Source organism: Etheostoma cragini, chromosome 22 (assembly GCF_013103735.1).
Source record: "Etheostoma cragini isolate CJK2018 chromosome 22, CSU_Ecrag_1.0, whole genome shotgun sequence".
Classification (NCBI taxonomy): domain Eukaryota; kingdom Metazoa; phylum Chordata; class Actinopteri; order Perciformes; family Percidae; genus Etheostoma; species Etheostoma cragini.
Window position 1 is genome coordinate 7,881,526 of NC_048428.1, and position 25,785 is coordinate 7,907,310.

Sequence of the window (25,785 nt, forward strand, 5' to 3'; positions counted from 1 at the left end):
GTTCAAACATCCATAGTCTTACATTGCCAGACACACCTCCACAACGTCGTCAGCACTGGAGCAGGGTCTGGCTACACACATATCTATTCTGGGATGGGGGGGAAAAAACGCTCTGGCTTTTTAGTATTTTACTTATTTTTTTTTTAAACCAATCACAATCCGGCGTGTCAAGCTTTCTTCCAGCACTGTAGCATGGTTGGCCAGACTAACACACCCCTACAATCTGAAATTTCCTGATGACTTCCAAACATAATGCTGCTTTCCGAATTTTATACTTCAAATGTTAAAATAATGTATGTACAAGATCTAATGCCAAGAATCATGAGCCATTAATTACCCCTCATATACTATACAAAACAAGCTTCTTGCATTTGATTGGCAAGTTAAAACCCTACATAGGCCTACCTTTGTACAACTCTAGTCCAGGCTTTTAACCTCCATCTAACCACCTCCTCGGCCTCTCTCCACATGGCAAAACTGTTTTTCTCGGGTTGCCATTGGTGTGTGCTTATCACTGGGCTGATGGTACCCTCCCCTTGTAAGAGAAGTGATACTGGCCCAACGTTTTTCAACACTTCACGTGGTATGCTAAAGGTAAAGACGAGGCTCTAAGGTAAGCATAACCAAGTCTGTATTTGTTTGTTATTGGCATCAGCTATAAATTAGCCCTTCATTATGATGCACCATATACTGAGCCAAATTACTGGGTTCTCTCGTAATAAAAGTCTTGATTGCATAAGAATTTGTCGCTAATCTTTTTTACCAGAAAATGTAATTGAGTGCTGTTTTGCATTGATCCCCATGGTAACTTGTTTTTACAAGAAGAAGAAATTCACCAAAATAACAACGGGATATACTTTGTTAAATGTTTATATTTTAGTCAGTGGCTACATTGGACCATTTACAACAACAACAACAACAATAGAGAGCTGTCTTTCTATTTCATTAAATAAAAATTACAAACATTCATGTCATGTTTTAAAGGTTGTGTTTTAACATACGTTGAAACCCTCACAGTATTTATTGTGTATGCTGTACTTGTGTCTGAAAATGAAAACAGATGGCCTTGACTTTGGCAGACAGAGCCATTGGGGCCATTATTGGGTCAGCAGCAGCAGATGCAGCAGGTAAGATAAACTGTGAGATACTGGTGCTGGGACTGGGTTAATTACAGTAAACGGGCTTTCCATATCTCAATAATTCATACTCCTACTGCATGTTATGATGCTTTTGTAAAGCGTCTACTGTTCCATGTCTATTTCTCACATTGCAAATGTTACACAGAAGAGTTTCTGCATCCCATCAGCTTGGATCACACTATTTGTGGTTGAAACCTTTCACAGCATTCTAGTGTTTGCGTTAGATGTTACACAATGTGACATGTGTTGTTTCGCTGTTTTCTCATGTGTTGCACACAAGCATTATCAGTAGAATTATCCATGAGCAACATCTGTGAATGCTGATAAAGTACAAGGGCAGTTCCTTACATTGTTGACGTTGCACATAATGTCATGATGTATGGGTTTTTGCAATAGCTGTACTGCTTGAGTGAAGTTAAGGTAGCAAAAGTCATTGTTCATTTTGACTTCCACATTAGTCTTACAGTTTAATGATGCTTAGAAAAGGGAGTAATTCCAAAAGTTAGTTCCTCATTGATGACTGCTTAATAAAATTATTATTATAATAGTGCACACATCTATTTCCCTTTCCATGTTGTCAGACTGCATGCACAGTAGGTTATGTCAAAAACAAAACTATTGACTGTTCCACTATTTTTCTCCCTCTTTTGTGTGTGTGTGTGTGTGTGTGTGTGTGTGTGTGCGTGTGTGTGTGTGTGTGTGTGTGTGTCTGTGTGTCTGTGTGTGTGTGTGTTTGTGTGCGTTCCCCACCCATACAGCCCAGCCCATGCATTGGATCTACAATCCAGACAGGCTCAAAGAAGTTCTCTCTGATCTGGAGCCCTGTCCTGAGTTTCGGCCTCAGTCCGCTAATCCTTTTTACCGCAGGACGACGGGCGAGCAGACCTGCTACGGGGACCAGGCCTATGTCTTGCTGGAGTCACTGAGCGAGTGTGGAGGTACTCAAACAGGCCGCTCCTATGTTAACATATCATTCTCAGTGCCTGCCAACGTTACAGTAGTAGTGTTTGCTTGCCAACACTTCATAATTGAAGTTAACCCTGTCAAGATTGTGATGTTGTTACTGTTGGTAAAATTAAGACTATATTTCCCATACACCCTGTTGTTTCCTATGTTGCAATGATGTGCTGGACTATTTGTCTCTAAGTGCTCTGACTTCCTGGTTACTTCCTGACTAGATTCCAGAATCTCCCAAACCCTGCCAAGAAATCCTCCTGCAAAAAAATATCCTTAATATAACAGATACAGGCCGTGTGTTAATTAGTGATCTTTACAGCCTTTGGCAAGATAAGTCAAGGAACGTTTCCTGTTTTGGGTGACACACCAGCTTTTAACAGATCACTTGGTTTTTAGTATCTACAGCATACAGGAGATTATGTCACATCACTGTGTGTTTAATCGTGAACTAACCTGTTTTTTTTTAAAGCTACAGTGTGTAATGTGTTGGCAGATGTTAATGTGGAAGACTTGACCAAGCGCATGTACAAGTTCTTTGGCCCAGGAACAGTGTACGATCTCCCTCTCAATGATCCTTACAGAAAGAAAGAAGGTACTGTTTGGCTTCTATGTAAATTGTAGAGTTCATCAATCATTAACTCAACAGACCTAAATGAATGTTAGAGCCTCTGCTGTATGATAACACTGTGCGTAATGTTTTAGCTAGCAGCCGATGGGAAATTTCTCCTCTATTAAAACTTTTTTATGCAGTCAGACTTCTCTGTTCCAAGTTGGTGTTCAGAGCTTTACGTAATTGCTGCTTTATTACAGTCAGGATATCATAAAATTACAGTGCTACTGTAAATCACCATAACAGCAAAGGGCATTCTGGGGTAAAGTAAACTGCAGACAGCTTCATGGTCTTGGAATGTGAAAAGAGCTGTGTCATCAGCATGGGCAGTGACAGGCATCATGACTAAGCAGACTAGAAAAGAGCTCCACCTTCAACAGAAAGCTTTCCTGTCTTGCTTGTTTTGCCCTAATGCCATACTCCTCTGATTTGATCTCTACCATATGTATTATATCTAATGAATATGACCCAGTCAACTAAAACGGTATTCATTCTCCAATATAAAATGGCTGTTTGTTGCATTTGTTAGGTCCCAAAGCCATCCTCCCCATAGATGGCCCATGGAGAAACGGGAGCCTGAAAGCTTTCATCAGAAATGTAGATGCTGGCAAAGAAGAAACTGGTATATTTTTAATTCATGCTTTTTAATGATGGTTGAGAAATTATAATATTTTCACTTTGTTGTTAGAACACACTACACACAGACCCGAAGTACACACATGCTCAGGTCTTGTGCATGCTCAAATAGAGAGATGGTGGAACTCCACCTCTCCAACTACCAGTCCACACTCAATACTTAGGTCCATACAGGGACCTGAACTAGCGACCCTCCGGTTCCCCACACAAGCTACTGCCATCCAAGAAGGATCATAAGTGCCTCCCCGTGCTATTTCGGTGGTCGTGATCTCTGTATGTGTTTTTGAGGCTGTGATAGGGACTGTCAGATGGACGGCGTCACTAAGCTGGCTCCGGTGGTGGCCATGTTCGCTGGCCGACCTGAGATGTTGGAGAAGGTGGAGAAAGCCATACAGGTGACCCAGAACAACGACATGTGTGTCGCTGGGACGCTGGCTGCAGCAAGGTAAGAGACAGTTCTGAAGAAGATGATAAGCTGGTCAAGCACCATAGTTAAACAAATATTTCAAAGGGAGTGAAGGGAAACTCCACCTTTGTTTTTCTGTTGAACCCTGTAAGGTTTTTGGAGCATTTCATTCTGAATGGTCCAGATCCAAATGCCCTAGATGCAGTTCTGGCCCAGTTGAATGACCCGAAGAGACAGAATCCTCAGGAGCTGGACCAGGCTGCCATTGGTAAGGCTACATGTGTGTCTTTTAAGTTTCATGCATTTTATGAATCCAAAATACAGAGGAATAATTTGACATTATGATATCACACTTATTGGGGAATATGCTTATTTAGTTTCCTGCCAAAGTTAGGTGAAAAGACCATGAAGTTCTGTTAAATATGAGGCTATGGCCAGGGGTTGATTAGCTTAGCTTAGCATAAAGACCGGAAGCAAGTGGGAACAGTTAGACTGGCCAACTCCAAAGCTAAAAAAAAAAGGTTTACCTACAGGCAGCTCTAAACCCAAAAGTTGTTGGTTTTCACATTTCATATTCATTTCAGAACTGATTAAACAAACATGTATACCGTGGGCATTAGTGAGTTTAGTACTGAACTAGCTTTAAGCATAATGATTAGTCAAAAAGAAAAAAGAGAAATGAATTTAGATTAAAATTTAGATTAAGCTAACCAACTCCTGACTCTGGCTCCGTACTTAAAGCTGCAGATAAGGTAGAAAACAAAGAAATGAGAAAAGTAGATTGAGACATCTTCCTGCATGTCTCCCACTCCCCTGTCTGTCGCCATGTGAAATAACCTGGGATTGGCCAAAGTCCCTGGCTAGATTCTCCATAGCCTGATTACAGAGCCAAGAAATCTAGTGTTCTGTCGGATCTCTGGAATTAGAATATGCTGTTTATTAAGCAATTTCTGCCCAAGGATGCAAAAAATACACTGCCTACCACAGCTTTAACACAGGCACAAGGGCTGTGTCAGTCATCTAACTCTCGCCAAGGTGGTGAATACGTAAGATTCCCTAAACATCCAACTGTTTATTGAAATATAATTTCAATGAGCAAACAAGGCATTGTTTGGTAAAAATCTGCAGTTGCTGCAGTAGCAGCCTGTGCACTGCATTTTACAACGTATTCCATCAGGATGGATTTTTATATGAAGCAAGCACTATTCTCACATCCTTCCTTAACCCATGTGTTGTCTTCCCGTTGATTATGCAACTTTGTGTTATTCTGGGTTGAAAATCCAACATTTTGTTGTTGTTTTTTGTCTTTTTCTACACTTTTTTCAACCTTTTTCTCAATTGTTTTGTCGCTATTTTTTTGGAGTTTTTATTAATTAGGTTTTTGCCACTTTTCAAAGTCATTTTTTTCGTCCAATTTTTTGACCACTTTTTTAAAAGAAGTTTTTGTCACCTTTGACAGTGTTTATGCTTTTGTCACTTTGTTTTGTCATAGTTCTGATATATAATGTTATTATAAATGTAAATGGGTCAAATCTGACTAACAGCAGGGTTAAAACAAGAAGAGGAAGAGATAGGCAAAAGAGGTGTTGTGGGAAAACTGCAAGAAACCCAAAATGCTGCGTGCATGAAAATGATTGTCCATGAAGACATTATAGCATTTTTCTTTCCAAATCAAAATATAATGTTACAGAATAGATGTGTTAGATGCGTAATGTGTGTTATGACAATAAGCAGCCACAGCCCAAACAAAAAATGGTCAAAGACTTCAATTTTGAGACAATAAATAATGTATTTTTGTCTCTCGTCCTGCGTCTGGGCTGAAGCACACATCCACCAGGTGAAGGACAACCTGGCCAAGACATCCCAACAGCTCATACCTGCTGTGTTCACAAACACATGAGGTAAGCCATTCGGTTGTAGCAGGATCCAGGTCTGTGGACGTGGCGTGGCTTGTGATCCCTCCCTGTCAGTACATCCGCTAGTAGAGTCCTCCAGCCTTTGATCTTTTGACTAATGGTCTCCCTCCTCCTTCCTTTTCATCTTCCCCTTCCCGCTGACTTGAGTGTCTCAGGTTTTACACCGCAAAACGGTTGAGATGCTTAATGTACTTGTGAAATCCTGCAGACTTGTTCAAATGCCTCCTACCTGTAATGATATTGCAAAAGCCATTCAGATTATGCACGGTGAATAACATGAGTAACTTGGTGGTAATGTAAAAACCCTCGACTGAATCCTCTATGTTTGATGGCTGATCCGTTGCTGGATTATCTACCATGTCTCAAGCTGCAACTAAGTCTGGGTTTGTGTGCAGCTTTGCCAGGTGCGTTCCAGGGAGCGCTTCATGGAGTCCTGAAGCTGAAACAGCTGGATGAAGCAGTCCGGGACACCATGCGCTGCGGGGGATGCACCGCCAGCCGAGCCTCCTTCATAGGAGCCTGTTTTGGGGCACAGGTACAGTAGGAATGTGGCTCTCAGGCATATCAAATTGTCATAAGTCACAGATACGGTTTTGAATTTGTATTGGTGTATTTGTCTTGTTTATTATTACTGCTTTAATGCTGTTCAGTCATTTTGTTGCCATCTGTTATGCATTTATCTGTGTTTTAAGACCCCGACGTCTTCTTCCAGGCCTCGCTTGGTAGTAGGAGTTGGAAATGCGATCAGGAATGTGTTTTTAAAGAAACTTTACACATTTTTACACTCTGAGAATTTTTTTTTTTCATTTTGCTATTCAATAAACGCTCTAATACATAAGTCCAAATCATTTGTATCAGCACAACAACGATGCTAAGCTAGTGCACTATACTTATCCTAGTCACAGAATCGATCAACAATGCAAAGACATTTGTCTTCATGGTTCAAATATATAATTTAGCACATTGTTGGAACTCATGTGATGAGTGTGGCAGTGAGAGCTTTGTGCTGCCTGTGATGCTTCCAGCTGTCATCTTGATGTGTTCTCAGACTGGTCTCCAGGGAATCCCAGAGTCTTGGAGGAAGAGGACACTCAGATACCCTCTGCTGCTGGAGCTAGCTAAAAAAGTGGTCCAAAAAAGTCAGCCATTGTAGTTTGTCGCTTTGATTTTTGCCCTAAAAAATTTTTTTTATCTGCTATCAAGTATTTATGGAGCACTGGATAATCAAAAGCTATTTTAGAAGACTTTCTCAAGTTGCACATGTACTCTGACATGACGATCCATGACAGTCGCATTCAAAAGTCTTGTACTGAATGAAACTCGAATCCTTTTACTCTGTCAAAGCTGCATCATGTAAGAAATTGAAAGTCTGTGTGAAGTGTGTATGTTGTGCTAAGGACATGGAGTACATTTCTCCTCAGCAGCTGTATTGTACCCTAGGAAACAGTCTCAAATAAAGACCCTTCATGTGTCACCAACACACATTGGTTCATTAACTCTTTGCTGCAACAGTTGAGATTTCCTAATCTATGGAAAACACGCTTTGCCTTGATGAAAATTTAGTTTAGCTTAAGTTCAGTTTCAGCAGGTTTTGGTCTTTTCTTACCCCTTGAGTGCTTTCTGTACTGGTGAAGTGAAAGAGCAGATACACATAGATTACTGGAACAACCAGACTGCAACCAATTCCTCCCTCCAAGGAGCTGTTCTGCCTTCCTGAAAGTGCTGACTGTCATATTCACGTGTTTAAAGCACCCGCCCCAACAACTCTGAAAGTTAGCCCAGCATAAAGCAAAGCCAAAGACTTAATATCTTTGACATAGTGTGGTTATTTAAAAAAATGCAGTGTGCAGTCTACAATTTCTGTTTAACAGCGCATTCAAAAATGATAAATAGGCAATGGGTCAAGCGCGTTCAAGACTGAAAAGCTTAACGTTGTCAATCAATACCTTCATGTAAACTGGTATCACATGACATCTTGGCAGAGCAATGAGAAACTGTGTGATGGGAAAACCCCACAGCGTTGTCAGTTGTGAGGCCCAGACGCAACAATACGAGTGGCAGAAACCTCGGAGCCATCGTTTAGCTGATTTTGTAGCTGACGGTGCGTTGGTAGCCTACGGGAGGGAAGTCATTTGATTTTTCTCTCTGCCTGACTTCCTCCCACACAGCAGGTAGCAGGCTATGTCTGGCATAATTACATCCAGACCTGAAGAGTGTTTTTGTTTTTCCCAAAGCTGCCCAAGTCCGCTTCCTCAGGACAGTTTTTGAGAGAGAAGGGGTTGCAGGAGATATAATGTTGTAGAAGTATCCTTTTATCTTCATTTCAAACAACATGTGCATGCTAAACCTGCATCATGGTGGTATAAAAACAGACAACAGTCTAAAGGGGTCAGGGGGGTTCACGCCAAGCAATTTGTCCTTTACTTGCAGCCATGGCCCATCACTGGCGCTAATATTAAAATGCATAACTTATGAGGACAGACAAACCTCCCTCTCCCCTCTTGCATAGAAGTAATGCATAATGAAGATGTTGATGTCCCTGTTTATGGTGGGAGAGAGCAGCATCCAGGCAGCTGGATGATATTCAGGAAAAAAAAATCTGATTCTTCTAATACAGTGCCCATAGAAAATCATCACACCCTTTTGAAATAGTCACTTTTTTGTCTTACAGCCTGAAATAGAAAACAATTAAAAATTAAAATAAATGTTCCAGCTTTTACCACATTCAAGTAACAACATTCAAGTAACAAATAGGCAATAGTTCTGAAACATGATGAGAAAATAAAACTAGAATAAAAGTTGGAAAAAGTCATCAGTCCCATGATGTAATACTTGGTAGAGCCTCCTTTGTCTATCTGTTTGGATATGTCTCTATTAGCCTTGCGCACCTAGATTTGGGAATATTTGCCCATTCTTCCTTGCAGAATTGTTCGAGTACAGTTGAATCCGTGGTGAGAGGCGATTGAATGCTGTCTTCAAGTCCATCCACAGATTTTGAATTGGATTTAAGTCAGGGCTCTGACTTGGCCACTCAACGACGTTCACCTTCTTATCCTTAAGCTGCTGCATAGATTTTGGCGGTGTGTTTAGGGTCATTGACATGCTGGAAGGTGAACCACCTGCCCATGTTCAGCTGTCTGGCAGAGGGCCACGGGTTTTCCTCAAGAATTTCACTGTACTTGGCAGCCTCCATTTTCCCTTCAATCCTGACCAATTTCCCGGTCCCTGCTGAAGAGAAACATCCCTCACAACATAATGTTGCCACCACCATGCATCCCAGTAGGTATGGTGTGTTTTGGGTGGTTTGGTTTTCATCAAACATAATGCTTGCAGTTCAGTCCAAAAAGTCCAATCTTCGTCTCATCTGACCATAAAACCTCTTTCCACATGGCACTAGAACCTTCTGTATGTTTCATTGCAAAGCGCAAAGGAGCCTCTGTGTGGCCCTTTTTCAGAAGAGGCTTTCGTCTTGCCACCCTGCCATACAGGCCAGCTTAGTGTAAAGCTTGTGAGATTGTTGTCACATGCACAGGGCCGACCAATCTCTGCCATAAAAACTTGTAAGTCCTTCAGCGTTGCCATAGGCTTCTTGGTAGCTCGTCCTCCTGGCTCGGTCATCCAGTTTGGAGGGAAGGCCCGATGCTGGCAAGGTGTTGGTGGTGCCATTAGCTTTCTACATCTTAATAATGCCCTGAATGGTCCTCAGAGGGATAGTTAAAGCCTTTGGAATCTGTTTGTATCCTTCTCCTAACTTGTGTCTTTCCACAACTTAATTGAACAGCTGGTTTTATTAGGAAGTAATCAAAATCATTACAGTTGATGTCAGGTGGGCAGCAATTAGCATGGTGTGTGATCTGGAAATGAACTGGTTGTACCTGAGTAAGTTTAAGATTACTCTAAGGGGCTGATCACTTGTCCAAACCAGGTATTTTACTCATTACATTTGAATAATTGTTCAGAATGTTATTAAAATGTTATTTTCAATTTGATACGTTTTAATGTGTAAATACATCTGTAAACAGTTTGATTAAATTTAATTTCCAGGGTGTAATGTGACAAAAAGTAAGCATTTTTACAGGGTAAGATGATTTTCTATTGGCACTGCATGTCTGCTAGAATGGTGGTTTCACATTTGGATCTTGCATGCTACCTGACACACTACTTCTCATTCAGACTTGACAGATGTCAACAATAAACAAATCAATGGTAATGGGTCAACGATGGATGACAGGCAAAGGGTGTGAGGTCAAGGGCTCACACCCTTTGCCTGACATGGTTAAGCTGCTAGTGTAAGGGACTTTATCCATATTATAAATGTGGTTTATGGATTTATATGGATTGTGCGACACATGATTTTAAGCATACATGTATCTATTGTCTTGAAGTTTCTAACTTGTAGATTGTAGGCCTATTTATGCTGTTGTGGAATATTTATTTTAAACTACTTTTCGGTCCGGGATTCAAATAATACCGCATGACTTGAATACAACAGAATATTTCCGCATGACAAAAATGCAACAAAAGATTAATGGAAGCACCTAAACATAGCAGCGCCGAGACATGATCTACGGATATGATACATCCCTGTCAAAGATTCATTCTGTGTTTTTCTATTAGGCTGATATAAAATCCACTTGCCTCGGCAGTCCAAATGACACGGAATTGTATGTTGTGTTTCGCATTATGCAGATAAAAGTCGTTTCTTACAAGCCAACAGTGAAAACTACGTAATAAACAGCAACACTCACTACACTAACACTTACTAACCCTAAATAAAGTTTCAGTTTATTGACATTCATTATTATTATTGACAATTTTCCCACAATCTCGTTTGTCGACATGCGCCTGCGCGAGATTTTCCTCACAGCTGTCAGCATCAGAAACGGATGGAGACGTGAACTATCTTGTCCTGTATGCTATCTTTGTCAGGCTCAACAGCTGGGTGGAACTCCGACAAAAAGTTGCTTCAATGACATTTTATATAGAGATGGCAGCTTGACTGTGAGACAAAAAAAATTGTTGTATAAAGTGTTTATTTCTTCCGCGGCGCCATGGATTTTAATGTTAAACGGTTAGCTGCAGATGCGGGTACTTTCCTGAGCCGCGCTGTGCAAGTAAGTTTGAACGTCTAACGTCAGTTCGTGGAAGTTGTTGCTAACCAACGTTAGCTGCTAGCTTAAGTGACGTTAGTCGGGTTAGCGCTAGCTCGCATGCTAAACAGCTAACGCTACCGTGTTGCTAAGTAGCCCGTTGAGAGACATTTCTATAACGTTATCCTTCAAAGTTGGCTGCAGTTAGCTACACTACAGAGTGTTTTCAAACAGTAACATTAGCTGCGAGACCACAGCCTCTATTGTAGCTAACGTCACACTTTACATTTGTTCAACCTAACTATCAAAGCAGGCCTCAGGAACCATTAGATAGAGGTATTAACATTAGCCAAGCAGATAAGGTTTATTTTGTAAGTTAGTCCGTCCAGCTGGCTCACTAGCTTGTGCCTTCCACCAAACATGCCTCGCATGACACCTCAGCCTTTAACAATTTAAAGTTTCTAGGCGACACTAGCTATGTGTGCACACTTTACCCGGATATTTTCTTTTTCAGTTTACAGAAGAGAAACTTGGCCAGGCTGAAAAGACAGAGTTGGATGCCCATTTGGAGAACCTATTGGTCAGAGCTGAGAACACCAAGCAATGGACAGAAAGGATAATGAAGCAGACAGAAGTCTTACTACAGCCCAACCCAAGTAAGACCACTGTTCACTCTGTGATGAGTTTGACTGATCTGACAATCAAAATGCTGACATCGTACTGGAACCCTTTTCAGAGCAGTGTAGGGCAGGTACCCGCTCCATGTTCCTCTCTCTATGAGGAGAAAGTCCCCAAACCACATATATAGATCTGTAATGCCACTCTATAAATGTTCTGGTAGATCCATTATGATGGCGATCCACTGACAAATGCTTCACTTTTTTACATCAGCTATTTCTGCTCTATTATCCGAATAATATTAGCTCTGAAAGTTGATATCTGGTTAACATATATGTGTTGACAAATGATAGCAGCGGCACAGAAGAGTAGCTGAATGATTCCAAAAAATGCCTGAATGAAGGACTCTTGCATACATTGCCAGTAAGATAAACGATGCTTAGCGTCTCTGAGATGTTGTTTGACATACATCAGCAGTTAGGGTGTCTGTGAAGTCTGTAAGCTCAGCTGTGCATCCTCCTCCGTTCACACTGTGATGCCATATTGCTGTGCCACAACAAACCCAACAGACAGACCAGCTGCTGGTTGCTGTCTTGTGTAACGGTCCTATATTGTAAACTGGATTTGTTCTACTTGTTTTTTGCATCCTTACAACATACCGCATACATTCTGACTGACTGTCAGTGTTCATCCACGTGATGGTCACAGTTGTAATCATGAAAGCTTCTGTTTTAATTTGAAGAGTAAGGCAGGCCGTTTAGACGTACTGTTCTAAATTCTCTGCATGCATTCGGCTACCTCACTGTAGTCTTATGACTTTGTAATTAAGTTTTCTCGTTGCAATCTGCAGATGTTCGGCTAGAAGAATTTGTGTACGAGAAACTGGAGAAAAAAGCCCCGACGCGAATGAACAACCATGAGCTGCTGGGCCAGTCCATGATCGAGTCAGGAAATGAATTTGGTCCTGGCACCGCCTACGGTGAGTAATACGGGGACTTGTAGGAACATCTAGGCCCTGCAGAATTCTAGAAAACTAAGGTTGTGGCTCATTTACCATCAATTGTTTTTTTATTTTTTGTAGCTGATTGCTGAAACACTCAGTCCTCCCCTACAATATTGCGTAATTCATGGGTGTACAAAATGGTTTAAAGTAGGGCTGCACGATATGAGTTAAATATCTAATTGTGATTATTTTGACTGATACTGCAATACAATTCATGATATTGGAGGGAATGGTCATTTTTGTATCATTCTAATTGTCAATTAAAATATATTAAAAGTAAACATTTTTTAAATGATTAGTGTGATTTTTTTTTTTTTTTTTTTACAAAGATCTGTATCAAACAGATTTTTTTTCTTCAGTCTGTAGAATATGAATTGTAAGCCGGGACGTCTACGCCTGGACCGTAGTAGACTACCACCCGAATACTTCATTCAGAATGGTCTGCCATATATTTTCCCTTGAACTAGTAATGCGTCCCCTGCGATCTGGATCTTGAACTACTCCATACTGCAATTTCAATAATATTGTGATTAATAGTGCAGCCCTATTTGAAAGCTTTTAGTTATTAAGGTTTAGTTACTGGGCAAGCTTGCATAAAATGGTTGAGTATTCTAGTATTCTGTCTACTGTAGATATATACATACACACACACACATATATATATATATCTATGTATGTATATGTATATATGTATGTGTGTGTGTGTGTGTGTGTGTGTGTGTGTGTGTGTGTATATATATATATAGTGAAGCTGTGTTTGTGCTGCTGACCATTATAGGAAATGCTTTGATTAAATGTGGTGAGACGGAGAAGCAGATTGGTGGGGCAGAGCGGGAGTTAATCCAAACTGCTGCCAACAACTTCCTGACACCTTTCCGAAACTTCCTAGAGGGCGACTTCAAAACCATCCTGGTGAGTTGGACGGCCGGCTATAGGTCTAGAATCACTTTCCCTTTTAGTTTAGTGCCTATTTTGCAACTCCCGTCCATCATCCTCAATTTAGTTCCGTGAGTTGGTCCAAATGATATGTAATTCACCATTGAAAGTTTCTAATTGCCTTGTAAAGTGAAATTACGGAAGTGGAAAAATAGTTTCAGATCTTGTATCTATATGAAGAAAATATAGAAACTGGTGCTCACAGTACTATGATAGGATTTCCTTCTACAGGCGATCAACAGGACTTATACTTGTAAGTACGACTAAGCAATGTGACGCCTAATGGGGGGTTGAGATCATTAAGGCTCTGACACACCAACCCGACGGCTGACCGTTGGCCCAAAAGGCAGTCAGTCTGATGAGTCTCACCGAGTTGGTCAAAAAAGTGCCTCGGAACACACCGAGGTGACGGCGACATGAGCGTACGTTCTCCGCATACGCAAGATGTAATATGTCTCCATAACAGCAGGCGGCGCTAATCTGTGTTGTTGCCCAAAAGATCAAAACCAGCATCTGATTGGACAAACGCATCAGGTGGGTCGGGCTTCTCTGGAATTTCAAAGACTGACTTCCTTGGCGGCACCTTCTGAATATGATCTCATATTTTATAAATATATTTGAGTGAAAGGTGTTTCTGAAAACATTTTAAGCGAGAAATAGGCCAAGCAGTTGCTTTTCAGATCAACAAAGGTCAGTTTTAAAGATTTTCGTCAGATTTTGAGAGGTGTTTGTCTCTCATCCCGCTCGGCATTTCCGGGTTAGCACTGCACCAATCACATTGGTCACTGAGTCCGACTGCCGGCCCTTGAACCCAGCATGTCAGGTCGACCAAAATGAAAGCCAACGGCCCCTCCAACGGACGACGGCACTGAACACACCAAACTGACTGGGGTCACCGACCTCGCCAGAATGTCCGACGGCCGATTATTGGGTTGGAGTGTCATCGCCTTTACAATCATCCCTGTTTGTTTTCTTTGATCTGGCTACGATCAGCCCTGTTGAGCTGCAGTTAAGTTTTGTAAATGTAACCTTCCTGTCACTGAGAATTAAACCTTTTCCCAAAGTTAGCAACTGCTGACTTCAATGAATGAAGACGGCCTTTGTAAAGATATGGACGTTCAGACACTTTTTTTGTTACCAAATGAGTTTTACAAATTAGATTATTAGGAGTTTTGAAGGGAAAAAAACAGTGATATGGTTAGAAGAGGAAACCTACTTTAGATATTTAGGAGTATCTTCTGTATATAACCCTGTTGGATATTGATGTCATCAGCACAATGAGATCAATCAAATGCCTTCAGACCCCCTGCCCAATTGTGTGCCCAAACGTTATTAAAGTGAGTGAAGTGAGGGACAACCGCAAATGCACACCAATTATCTCATGTGCAAGACAATTGTGACAGTAAATGACGGTGTTGAATGAACCGAAGAATTCAAATTTTTGAGGGTTTTATTGTGGTTTGTGATTTGTGTCCAGAAAGAAAGGAAGCTACTGCAGGTCAAACGTTTGGATTTGGACGCAGCAAAAACCAGGCTAAAGAAAGCCAGGATGACTGATGCTAGAGCTGCAGTAAGTATACACACACACACACACACACACACACACACACACACACACACACACACACACCAGGGGTGGGATTCGTCTAGATAACAATTGGTTTTTTAGGGGGGTCGGTGTGTGAAAGGCACTGGTCGCATATTGGTAGATATAATGACCGCTCACCCTGGTCAACGTTTTTTGTGCCTCTGATTCATGTCTTGCTGTCACTCCGCAAGTAGTCCATTCATTTGTTATGATGGAACTACATTCGAAGCTGAGCTCCACCACAGAGCCTGCAATCGTTGGCGGAAGGTTATCTGATGTGTTCTAAGGATTTTAAACATGTGTGGGCAAACAATTTCTTTCTTAGCTGAGACGTTTAGAAGTTGCAGTGAGGAATATTTTAAGAGCACCATTTTCGGCAGTGCAGAGAGGGAGATAAGGTCCACACTAACTTGAGCCTGGGCAAAGAGCTCTACAGTGAACAGATGTGAGTAACGTACGTTACACAGGCTGGCTGCAGCACAGAGTCTAGAATTGACAAATTAAAGCAGGGGATAGACACGTGACACGTGGAGATAGGATCGTGTTGAGAGACACCTAATCTAAAATTTAGGGTGCTTAATTTATTGAAAAACACAAACGAATATTAATTTTGCGGATTGTGAAGCGGCGATATTCACGCCAGCGTCTTCACGTTCCCACATAAATTTTTTGAAGTGTTAAATACATGTTTCTAAGTATCCTTAGGCATATGGACCTTTAAACATGACAATGACTAAGACAGATAGCTTAAGAATGTAGTAAAACACATGATTTCATAAAAACATCATGGGAAATTTTATACATACAATACCTTGGCCACTATTTCTGTACCTACATTTTCAACTAAAACAGTTAATTTTATTATGTGGTGCTAATGACATTTTTCCTCAGGCATTTGGAGAAACAAAAAATCAAATTTTCTCAAAGTTATTTTTTTGCATCCGGACGTCTACGGTCATTTTAATGCTGATTACCAAACAGTGAATTCTGCTTTCTCTAAAATCATTTACCAATTTCCCTTCAGAGGAAGAAAAGCTGCTCCGCCCTGTGCCCCTGTCTGAAGTCACTCAAGTCATAACTGTCACACCAGCGTTACACCACATAAAGCTGATCATTTTGTCTCTTTTGACTCGCATATGGTCACATGAGCAGCTATGGGAAGCTGAGACTTCCCTTATTTCTGGACAGTTGTTTTCTTCAGATGGTGTCCCTGTTTTCTTCTGATATCTGTGGGCAACATCTCTTTTTCTATGTCATACCTGGGCAACACACTTTACTCTCGGGACACAGACGTACGTTAACGCACACAGTTATTTCGAATTTTCTTTTCTTTTTTAAAATAAAATAAATGCATCTCATTTAACATTGAACATGCAGTATTCATAAGACTCATGGGCAAACCGTTTGACGCATAAGGAATACTTGGTCCCTAACAAAGGACAGCGATGTTTTTGTGGGGCTTAAATACAAACTGCAGTCTTTCAATTAAATACATAATTAGGCTTTTGGAGATAGGAATTCATCCTTTCAAACGTCTTAGTGAACCTATTTACTTTAACCTTCCAGTTGTCCTTGGGTCTAAGTTGACCCATTTTCAAAGTTTCTGCATCAGAAATACAGGTTACTTAAAACCAAATTGCCTCAAAAATAACATGGATGCTTCCATACAACACTTTTTGCCAGTAAAATGAAGGATTGGATCATTACTCTCATTGAATTGTGGAGTTTTTATTCAACTTTTTAGCATTTGAAAAGAAATCGAAATGGTTCAAAACAGTTTCTTGACTAAATGTTGACATATACCAGTCTGTGATCTACGCCACATTCTCTGATTCAAATTATTAGTCAACATATTTAATAATTCATGTGCTATTTTTAAACTCAGAAAAGAGGTATAAATTAATATTAATGAGGTTTATTGACCAGGAATTCCAGCAATAAGTGTAACACTATTATTGTTTATAGGTTGGTGGTAATAGGTGGGAATGAAGTTGGCTAAGAAGATATAACACAGAATGGGGTGATAATTTATACTTTACCGACAAAACAGCAGGACAACACAAGGGTTAAAAGTTACCCAAGGCATAGTAAAACTAAAAATGAAAAAATAAGAGAAGGCAGAAACTGTTTTGAGTCGCAGCCTAATGCCACTGTTGCAAAAAAATAATGTTACAGACCCATGAGAGGTAAATAGTAAAATGTATTGCACAGTCACATTATTATTGCTATGTCTGTCTGTCTGTGCCAGTAAGATAACAGATGATGAACTAAGTTGCTGATATTCTACAACTACTAGAAGCAGAATCACTAAACAGTACAGCGTAACGTCAGCCTCATGGAGGGTCATTAAAACACTGGCCAGTATCCCAGCAAAGCTATTTGGCTGCCGTCTTCAGAGCATCTAGAGTAAATGAGTGGCTTTTGGGCCCAATTTTCTGCAGACGCTTAAAGAAGCCATCTAACTGAGACCCAGTGACCCTCCTTTCCATCCCTCTTTAAAGAACTATAATTTATTCAGAGCCAACTTCTCCCTGTGGCGTCTTAACACGGCCCATACAAATACATGTACAGTATGTTGCTGAGTGAACTAGTTTACTCTTGAAAGAGACATGTAAACAAGTAAAGGACATGTAGATTGTAATCTGTGCTGGTAATATTAATGTTTTGATTTTGTTGAAGCATGCCACCGTTCCCCCCCCCCCCCCCCCCCCCCCCCCCCCCCCCCCCCCACATAACCACACACACACAAACACAAACTCAGAGTGTGTGAGGATGTGTTGTGTTCGCTGCAGCAGCTGTAGCTCTAACTACTGTGTCACTGTTTTAAAAAAACGCAAAGCAGCAGATGTGAGCAGAGGAAGTGACAGAGGTGAGTGGAATGTTGGAGCCATCTTTGAATTGAACACACACCCACCCACCCACACACCCACCCACACACACACACACACACACACACACCAAACCCCTTGGTAGCAGTGTCAACAGCTGCTGTCTGTAGCTTTCGCTATCTCCTCCATGAAACAGACTGTCGTACCTCTTGGAAAAAACTTAAGATCCTTGGAGAACCAAACGCTGTAGATGTTCTCTCTGTGGCTCTAATGTAAGCTGTACAGAGTTCAGGACAGTGCGGCCATTGTCTCGGTCAGTCTCGTCTCCAAACCATATGTTTATTGGACTTTTTAGCAAGTCTCAACAAGCCATTGTTCCACAGATCTCATATTGGCTCATTGAGGAATGAGGAAAAGGGAACAGAAACATCATGTTCAGATTTTGAGTCATTTTCCCTGGCCTCTGACTTCCCTGGTCTGGGGCCACTCAACACATATGTCATACGCACATATTCAGCCTCTGCCATCATTTTCTCATTTGGTTGATTGAACTGTTCATCTGTATTTTTTAATGCATTTCCTTGAGACTAACTGATGATAAATGTTGATATTACATTTTACATCAATTTGATAAGTTCCATGCCAAAGAGATAAAACAATTGTATTTGATGTGCGGCCCCCTCCCCCCCCAAGAAGGCAAGAAGCTTTATACACAAACACTTTATTTAAATACAGATAATATTGCATACCAGAGGTGGCTACATACTGGCCTCCGTTTCCAAAAAAAGAGGATATCAGGATATATATCTTGTTCATTCACTTTCATTTTTTAACTGTGTGCAAGTCTTTTGGTCTGTAAAGCTTGGTTTTGCTCGTTGGATCATCATCATTTCACCAACCGAGATTCATACGTCTGTATAGTGATGTGTTATTCTCTGAAATCTAGTTTTACTTTTTTATTCTCAGGCAGAGCAGGAGTTGAGGATGACCCAGAGTGAGTTTGACCGGCAGGCAGAGATCACCCGCCTGTTGCTAGAAGGCGTCAGCAGCACCCACGTAGGTAGCCCGGTTAAGCCCAGCACACCCTCCAGCTTCTCAGGCTTATGCTTTAATAACAATTAATAATCATTCAATCATGTAATATATAGCATTAAAGGATGTTGTTGCAGTGCTGCTGGTTCTAGGTAGCAGAAATGTCTGATTTCGTTGCGTAACGTTGGTGCAGCTGCTATTTAAGACAAAAGGTGGGTTGTAGAAATACGCAAATCTAACTTTCAAATAAGTGCTGTCAGTTAAACGCGTTGACATTAATGCAAACCCATTTTAGCGGCGTACATTTTTCTATTGCAAGATTAACGTGCTTATTGGCCTAGCAAACTTTGTAGTTTTTTTTTGTACATGTTGTTGCAACAACTAGTAACGTTAGAGAAACTGCAACACCACACCGGATCTAGCTAGACCGGAACAACACAACAGGCACGCCACACACACACGCAGTTTGGGCTTGCAAGCCGGCCAAAGAGTAGTAACGTTACATTTGAGTGGAGGGCAAGTGCAAGACACTGAAATGGACGCCAAGAAGATTCTGGATGGAAAGATTACTTTTTAAAAGTTGCCAAATGGTTCCATTGACGAGACCAAAGTGATCTGTATGTTTTGTCGTCGTGAACTGAGCTATCATCGCAGCACGTCCAGTCTGAAATACCACTTGATGGCCAAGCACACAGCTGATGCCAATTATTCCCCCCCCCCCCCGTCCATAAAAATGTGTGATTAATTGCAAGTCAACTATAAAATTAATGCGATTAAATATTTAGTTTGACAGCACTAATTAAAACATAAACCTAGTTAGACTAAGAAAGTAATTGAATTATCCTGGTGTAAACCTTGAGCTTAACAAATGAAAAGTTTACTAGAAACCGGTGAAGCTTTCAATATTATTCTCTTCCACCTCTCCTTGGGCATTGCCAGGCACACCACCTACGCTGCTTGAATGACTTTGTGGAGGCCCAGGCTACATACTACGCACAGTGTTACCAGTACATGGTGGATCTCCAAAAGCAGTTGGGCAGGTGAAATACCACTATCACCTTTTTCTTCATTTTGTCTACACAAAGAGTTCCCCAGTTCTCTCTTAATCTGGTATCACACTGCATTGGCTTGCCGTTTTTCCTGGCAGTTCACAAAACCGGTAATGCCACAAAAAAAGCCACAAAAAGCCACATAGAAGAAAGCTGTCTTCTATGTGGCTTTTTGAGACACACGGGTCAAGCACAGCACTCATCTGTTGTATCATTTGTTGTACTGCACATTGCTGTAGCTCCTCTTTTCACCCTGTGTGTTGAGCTCTCTGGTTTAGCTACAGAGTGAGACATCTCAGGTCTGCTCCATCATTGTTGAGAGTTACTAGTCGGGACTACTAGCCAGTCAGAAGCAGAGTATGAGGGCGAGCCACGCTAGCAGCTAGGCGAGCGTCATAACTTGTGTTACAAGCAAGTGATGTCACAGAAGTAAAGGCTGCACTACAATAGTGTGTTTATGAATAGTGTTTTCTGTTAGAGCAGGTAAGTCCCTTTGGGGGAGGCACCTTGGGCTGTTTAATTTTTTAAACCTAGAACGTGCACAAAAAGATACATAACACAATAAAGGAAAGAGACAGAGCATAACATGAGTACTTTAATATAATCTTACTGCAGGGGGCAGTAAGTCCTTACGGCCTTTTACTGTTATTTTTCCAGTTTCTTTCCAACTGGGTCATTGACCATGTTACTGTTAGAAACGCTTCCTGTAAACAAAAGTCTTATTGTCAAAGGTTCTTCTCATCCTTTTTTGTGATAAAAATCAAAGCAGGGCAAGTTCGTGTAGGGTTGCGTAAACTTTAAACCGAGAAGTCGGCTTAGTCTCGTTCTTCCAGTTGCCGGTGTTAATCGTCTCCCCTTCCTCCCACCAGTTTCCCCTCGTCATTCTCCAACAACAACCAGTCGTCGGTGTCGGGCGGAGCCAGCAGCATCTCCGTGCCCACCATCCCGGTGTCGGCCTCCCTGCCCAGTGTGTCTGCGGGCCACGGCAGCTCGACGGCATCGGGCGGATTCAGTGAACTGCGCAGCTCCAACGGCAGCCGCAAAGCCCGTGTGCTTTACGACTACGATGCAGCCAGCAGCAGTGAACTCTCCCTGCTGGCTGATGAGGTGAGCCTGAAACCAGCTCTGCTCCAATATATGTTATTACTGTAGAGACAAACTATCATCATGGGGGGGGGGGGGGGGGGGGGGGGGGGGGGAGAACCAAACAAGAATTTAAGAATAATTTCAGTATTACTTTATATTTAGTTATTCAATATTAAGTTTTTCCTTTATTGCTTTACTCTATTGTTTCCAGTTGTTTTTTTGTCTTTTATTGTAGTTTCTTTTCCAGTTTCTTTTAAATATAAGAATCAGCATTTTAACAAATTTAGGAAGCGGTCTCAACCCAAACTACAGTGGAGCTGTTCCTGTTCAGTAGCGGAACATCAGCCTCTCCCTTTTCCATCACAAGCCTGTGGTTGACTTAACAATGAACCAGCATTACGTCATTCGTTCCTCTACACACATTTAGGAACCTTTTCCACTCTGCCCTTGCATTTGGCGAGCCAACTGTGTGGGCTGAACTGTCTATGAAAATAGCAGGACTTTTAGTAACAAGCATTCCATAATTGTGGTGCCTTTTAGAAACATTGTAATGTTGATGACTGCTACAGAGTGGGCTGACTTGTAAACGTTTGCTATGCCAGTGATTTGCCTTGACAAATGACTGTTGCATTGATAATGGACGGTAGTGTACCTTTTAAATAGAACCGGAGACGTTTAAAGTTCCCACACTCTGCTAATTTCCAGCTTCACGCTTGTATTTTGGGTTTCATCTCTACATGCCTAAATGTTCAACAAACACTATCTCATACTGTCCTTCTGAATATACTGTACCTGTATTTTACCCTCCATCTGAAAAGCTCCGTAGCGCCTGTCTCTTTAAGCTCCTCTTCCGAAATAATCGTCTGCGTCTTCTCCGGTTGGTCAATGTTTCCGGGTCTTTTGTATTTTCGCTCTCTGAGTCTCTGCCCTGTCGTTGCTGGTGGACTGTAGTGGAACTTTATGTATGTAATAAGTTGTGACATCACAACCGTACAGAAGTCCTGGCGGCTCTTTTAAAGGCACAGTTTCTAATTACGGGCTGTGTGCTTTTCTCTGTGGATTGAGAGTTTTAATACTTTCACAGTATTTTAATAGCACCTCAACCTGATTTGTGATATAATAAAAACATATCTAACCTTTTACAATAAGGGACCTTTTAATAGAATTAAAACACTGTATCCCTGTCTTTGCAGGTGATCACAGTGAGCAGCGTCCCTGGCATGGACTCAGACTGGCTGATGGGCGAGCGAGGCAACCAGAAGGGCAGAGTGCCCATCACTTATCTGGAGCTGCTTAACTGAGGCCCACAACCCCCCCATTTTCCAGCCCTCTGTAACCAGCTGTGATGTCATATTTATATTGTGTTGCAGGGACTGGCCTCACTTCCTCTTCCGTTCAGTCATTTAGAGTGAGTTATATTTCTATGAAAAGGAGTCTGTTTTAGCAGACTTCAGCCGGATTGAACAAATCCGAGTGACAGGAAAGGAAAATGGACCACAATCCCTAACATGTTTGTATGCAACTGCAGTACATTTCTAAAACCTGCTTCCCTGCCTTTGTGTTTGATGCCTAGCAATCTGCAACATGTGCCAGAACATCTCCCGAACTGTAACCTAAAGGTGCTCTAATCGATGTCATATGTGTTTTAGGCTACAACGTTTGTTGGAAACATGTCCTCACTATCCGCGAGCTGCCTGTCCCCAGAACACACTGTAACAAAACGTAGTCTCTGTAGATATCCCAGGGTCTACAAACGGCAACAAAAACCAACTGCACCCACCCGCACAACGAAGCTTACGCAAACAGTGTTCCAGCCAATAAGAAGGATTTGGGCTTGGGGGGTTAGGGTGCGGAAGCCCAGAAGGGAGGGGAGGGGACAGTGGAGGAGGAGGAGGGGACAAGTTAGTCTTGTTTGAAAATACTTCAACAAGAAGTAACGTCAGCTAACATCGCTTAGAGCACCTTTTAAAATAGTTTACAATATAGATTTCAGATGGTGACCTTAAATGCTTTTAATGTGACAGTTCTATTCCCTCCCCTAAGTTTTTTTTTAAAGTGAAACAGTAGATATTGAAAAAAATGCACTTCAGTTTGAGGTGGAGAGTGATGCTGATTTTTAAGTCTTTTTTTATAATTGATGATCTTATGGTGCAGTAGCTGTTCGTATTGCTTTATTCACATGAGCCACACTGGACAGTTAACCACATTGTTCCAGTACGTCTGATTGATGACAGTTACAAAACGTACATGCCAAACGACGTTAAGTGCCTATCTCTGTGAATAGGTCTTTCTGAAACCATTTGCCTTTTTTTGCAGCTAAACCAGCAGTATTGAGACTGTCCATTCAGTCTCCCCTCTTAATGTTGAACCCTATTACTTCTGTTTAACTTATTCACTATTGGAACACAGCCTTTTCCACAGCAGTTTTTATCTCTGATTAAATTATTAATTAGTGAATTTTTCACATATACACAATTTGTGACGCATTTATCGTCTATGGCACAGATCTTCAACATCTAGAGGGTCCTCAGAGTCAATGCAGGGGAGCAACCAAATTATTGTTAGAATTAGAACAATAATAAGAGATAATAATAAGAGAACATATTATTGTCAAATATGAATCCCTACTGATGATAGGCTGGCCTATAGGTCAGGTAGTCACTAAGGTAGCATCCACAGATCCAGTTCATCCTGAGGACTCCCTGTGCCACATGTATGTTTTAACATTAAACCGTGATTTATAAAAATTAAAATATCTAAGTATCCTATGCAAATAAGGTATGTATAAAGGCTTCGGGCCACCTTGCATGTTATTATAGGCCCAATTTAATATGCAACTTCATTTTATACAACATGTAGTAGGGTGTTCCTGCTGCACCTCTCTTTCAGTTAAGGGGTCTTAGGCTTAAAAAAATTGAAGACCACTGATCTCTGGTGTTAGTCGACTTGGCGTGTAAGAAAATCTCAAGAAAATGAACTTTATTTTTACTTCACTAACATTAGTTTCCCCCTAAACCTGCATTTTCACTCCACATTGAAACAAATAAAAGTCTTGTTACATTCTGGGAGATAAACACATATTATTACACTGCTGCTTTTTGTTTTGTGTGTAACTGATAAGATAGCATTCAATTGTAAAATAAATATGCAATTCGATGCATTCAAATAATAAAATATCACTGATGTGTTATAAGGTTTTTGTTATTACAATGGAAATAGACGTTTTCAGTGGTTGAGCAAAAAAAAAAAGGCTTTCACATCTGACTTGGTTGTCACGTTTTTTTATATTCCGGGTGGAACCACTGGAGGGCAGAACAGGGAATCGAATCAGTCTGAACTGTACCTGGTACAACTGAAGACATGTTTTCACTCTGTCATTTGTCACAATCACGTGAGACACATTTCTGAGCTAGAGAAAATGTACGCGTTTCATAAAAGTTAAAGTCTGTAATGCATGAAAGCTGCTATTTCAGATGCAGCGATAGTAGTGCCATGACAGTAGATGAAAAAAAAGGAAAATACACAAAGGACCAACATTCAAAACCAACATACAAATTGTGTACGCTCAAAAACCCACAGAAAACTTTTTTCAGGAAAAAACAACTTTGATACTTCTACATTGATTCTTAGTAAAGCGCTTGCATGTCAAAATTACAAAATGTGTAATGTATACATGCTAAAGTGGTGTGACACAATTCCTGTGAAAGAGGTCAAATGAGATGGAAAAACACGAGCAGAGATTTCATGCCCCACGTGATCCAACGGCAAATCATTTTGACGCGGACGACACCTCGGAATGAAAGTTAATACTTTGCTTTGCTCATGTTTTGAACACATCAACTTTATTTTCAAAGCAAATCTTGAAATAAAAATTACAATTTCCTCGCTGGGTATTATTAAAAACTACAGTGGCTTGCATAACACCCACACACCCATGCTAAAGTTGATTAAAAAGAGGAATAAAAAAATTAAGGTCTTAATACCTTAATTAAACAAAAATAGGAAAATCAAATCTTTTAAGGACACCAATTTTCTTTGTGAATGAATAATTTAAATTAATTAATGTTCTTCCTAGCTAGAAATTGGCATGGGGAATTTTCCATCAGATCATCTCTCAATGCAAATCCAACCAGCTATTAAGCTAACTGAAATAAAACCATGCCTATCTCTAGGTATGGTGAAGGCTATCTGATAATATTGGGTTATTATTATTATTTTAATTCCAAAGGCCAAGGGAACTTTATCAGGATGCATAGTATCCTGAAACCATGAAATAACTGGCCTTTTAAAATAAAAATGTGCATGCCTCTATGGGAATTTAACATAGGGGTGTGTATACTTATGCCCTTTTTATTTTAAGGAAGAACGTTTATTCATTTACAACACATTATAATGTATACATTATACATTCATTCACAAAGAAAATTGTCATAAAAGGTTGGATTTTCCTATTTTAGTTTAATTAAGGCATTGAGATCAATTTCCAAAATATGTTTTTTATTCATTATTAACTTTAGCATGAGTGTGTAAACGTATGTAAGCCACTGTATAAATAGAAGAATTATAAATTGAAATGTTGACAAATTTAAAGAGAATTTGTTAAGCACAGCAAAGTGTAGATTCCCCTCTACCCTGGTGTTATTTCGGGCTCTCTCCTGACCCTTTCCCCACTGACTTCCACAACTCCCAGTGGAGCTTCATGCTACAGTGCATGCAGCTGTGGACCAGCAACATAGAAATCCCCAGAAAAGAAGTCAAAACTCTGACCCAGTTTGATAAGAATTTCTAGATTTGAATATGATTTTAAGAGTATAGGGATATCCAACGCATCCTTTACTGGGTAGAGTCTAAACAAGGAATATTGGCTGTACTTACTGAGGGTCTCTCTAAC

At 40.8% G+C, this 25,785-nt stretch overlaps 2 protein-coding genes across 3 annotated transcripts; both read left to right on the top strand.

Moving 5' to 3' along the window:
- The first annotated feature begins 419 nt into the window (after positions 1-419).
- LOC117937701 (crystallin J1B-like) lies at positions 420-7,144 on the top strand. 2 transcript variants are annotated; one of them, XM_034861851.1, is made up of 10 exons: positions 420-613; positions 1,061-1,127; positions 1,898-2,077; positions 2,590-2,688; positions 3,236-3,328; positions 3,631-3,787; positions 3,901-4,016; positions 5,572-5,649; positions 6,060-6,199; positions 6,713-7,144. In XM_034861851.1, the coding sequence occupies exons 2-10, from the start codon at positions 1,061-1,063 to the stop codon at positions 6,815-6,817; spliced, it is 1,035 nt and encodes a 344-aa protein (XP_034717742.1). In that variant the 5' UTR covers positions 420-613; the 3' UTR covers positions 6,818-7,144. The 2 variants fall into 2 exon arrangements, with proteins under 2 accessions (XP_034717742.1, XP_034717743.1); XM_034861852.1 differs by having other exon boundaries at positions 551-613; positions 1,058-1,127.
- A 3,363-nt stretch (positions 7,145-10,507) lies between these two features.
- On the top strand, positions 10,508-23,934 carry sh3glb1a (SH3-domain GRB2-like endophilin B1a). The gene is made up of 10 exons (XM_034861847.1): positions 10,508-10,778; positions 11,269-11,410; positions 12,223-12,351; positions 13,154-13,287; positions 14,789-14,881; positions 18,694-18,783; positions 19,699-19,799; positions 20,678-20,915; positions 22,088-22,513; positions 22,852-23,934. Exons 1-9 carry the CDS (start codon positions 10,716-10,718, stop codon positions 22,193-22,195), a joined length of 1,098 nt encoding a protein of 365 aa, XP_034717738.1. The 5' UTR covers positions 10,508-10,715; the 3' UTR covers positions 22,196-22,513; positions 22,852-23,934.
- The last annotated feature ends 1,851 nt before the right edge of the window (positions 23,935-25,785 follow it).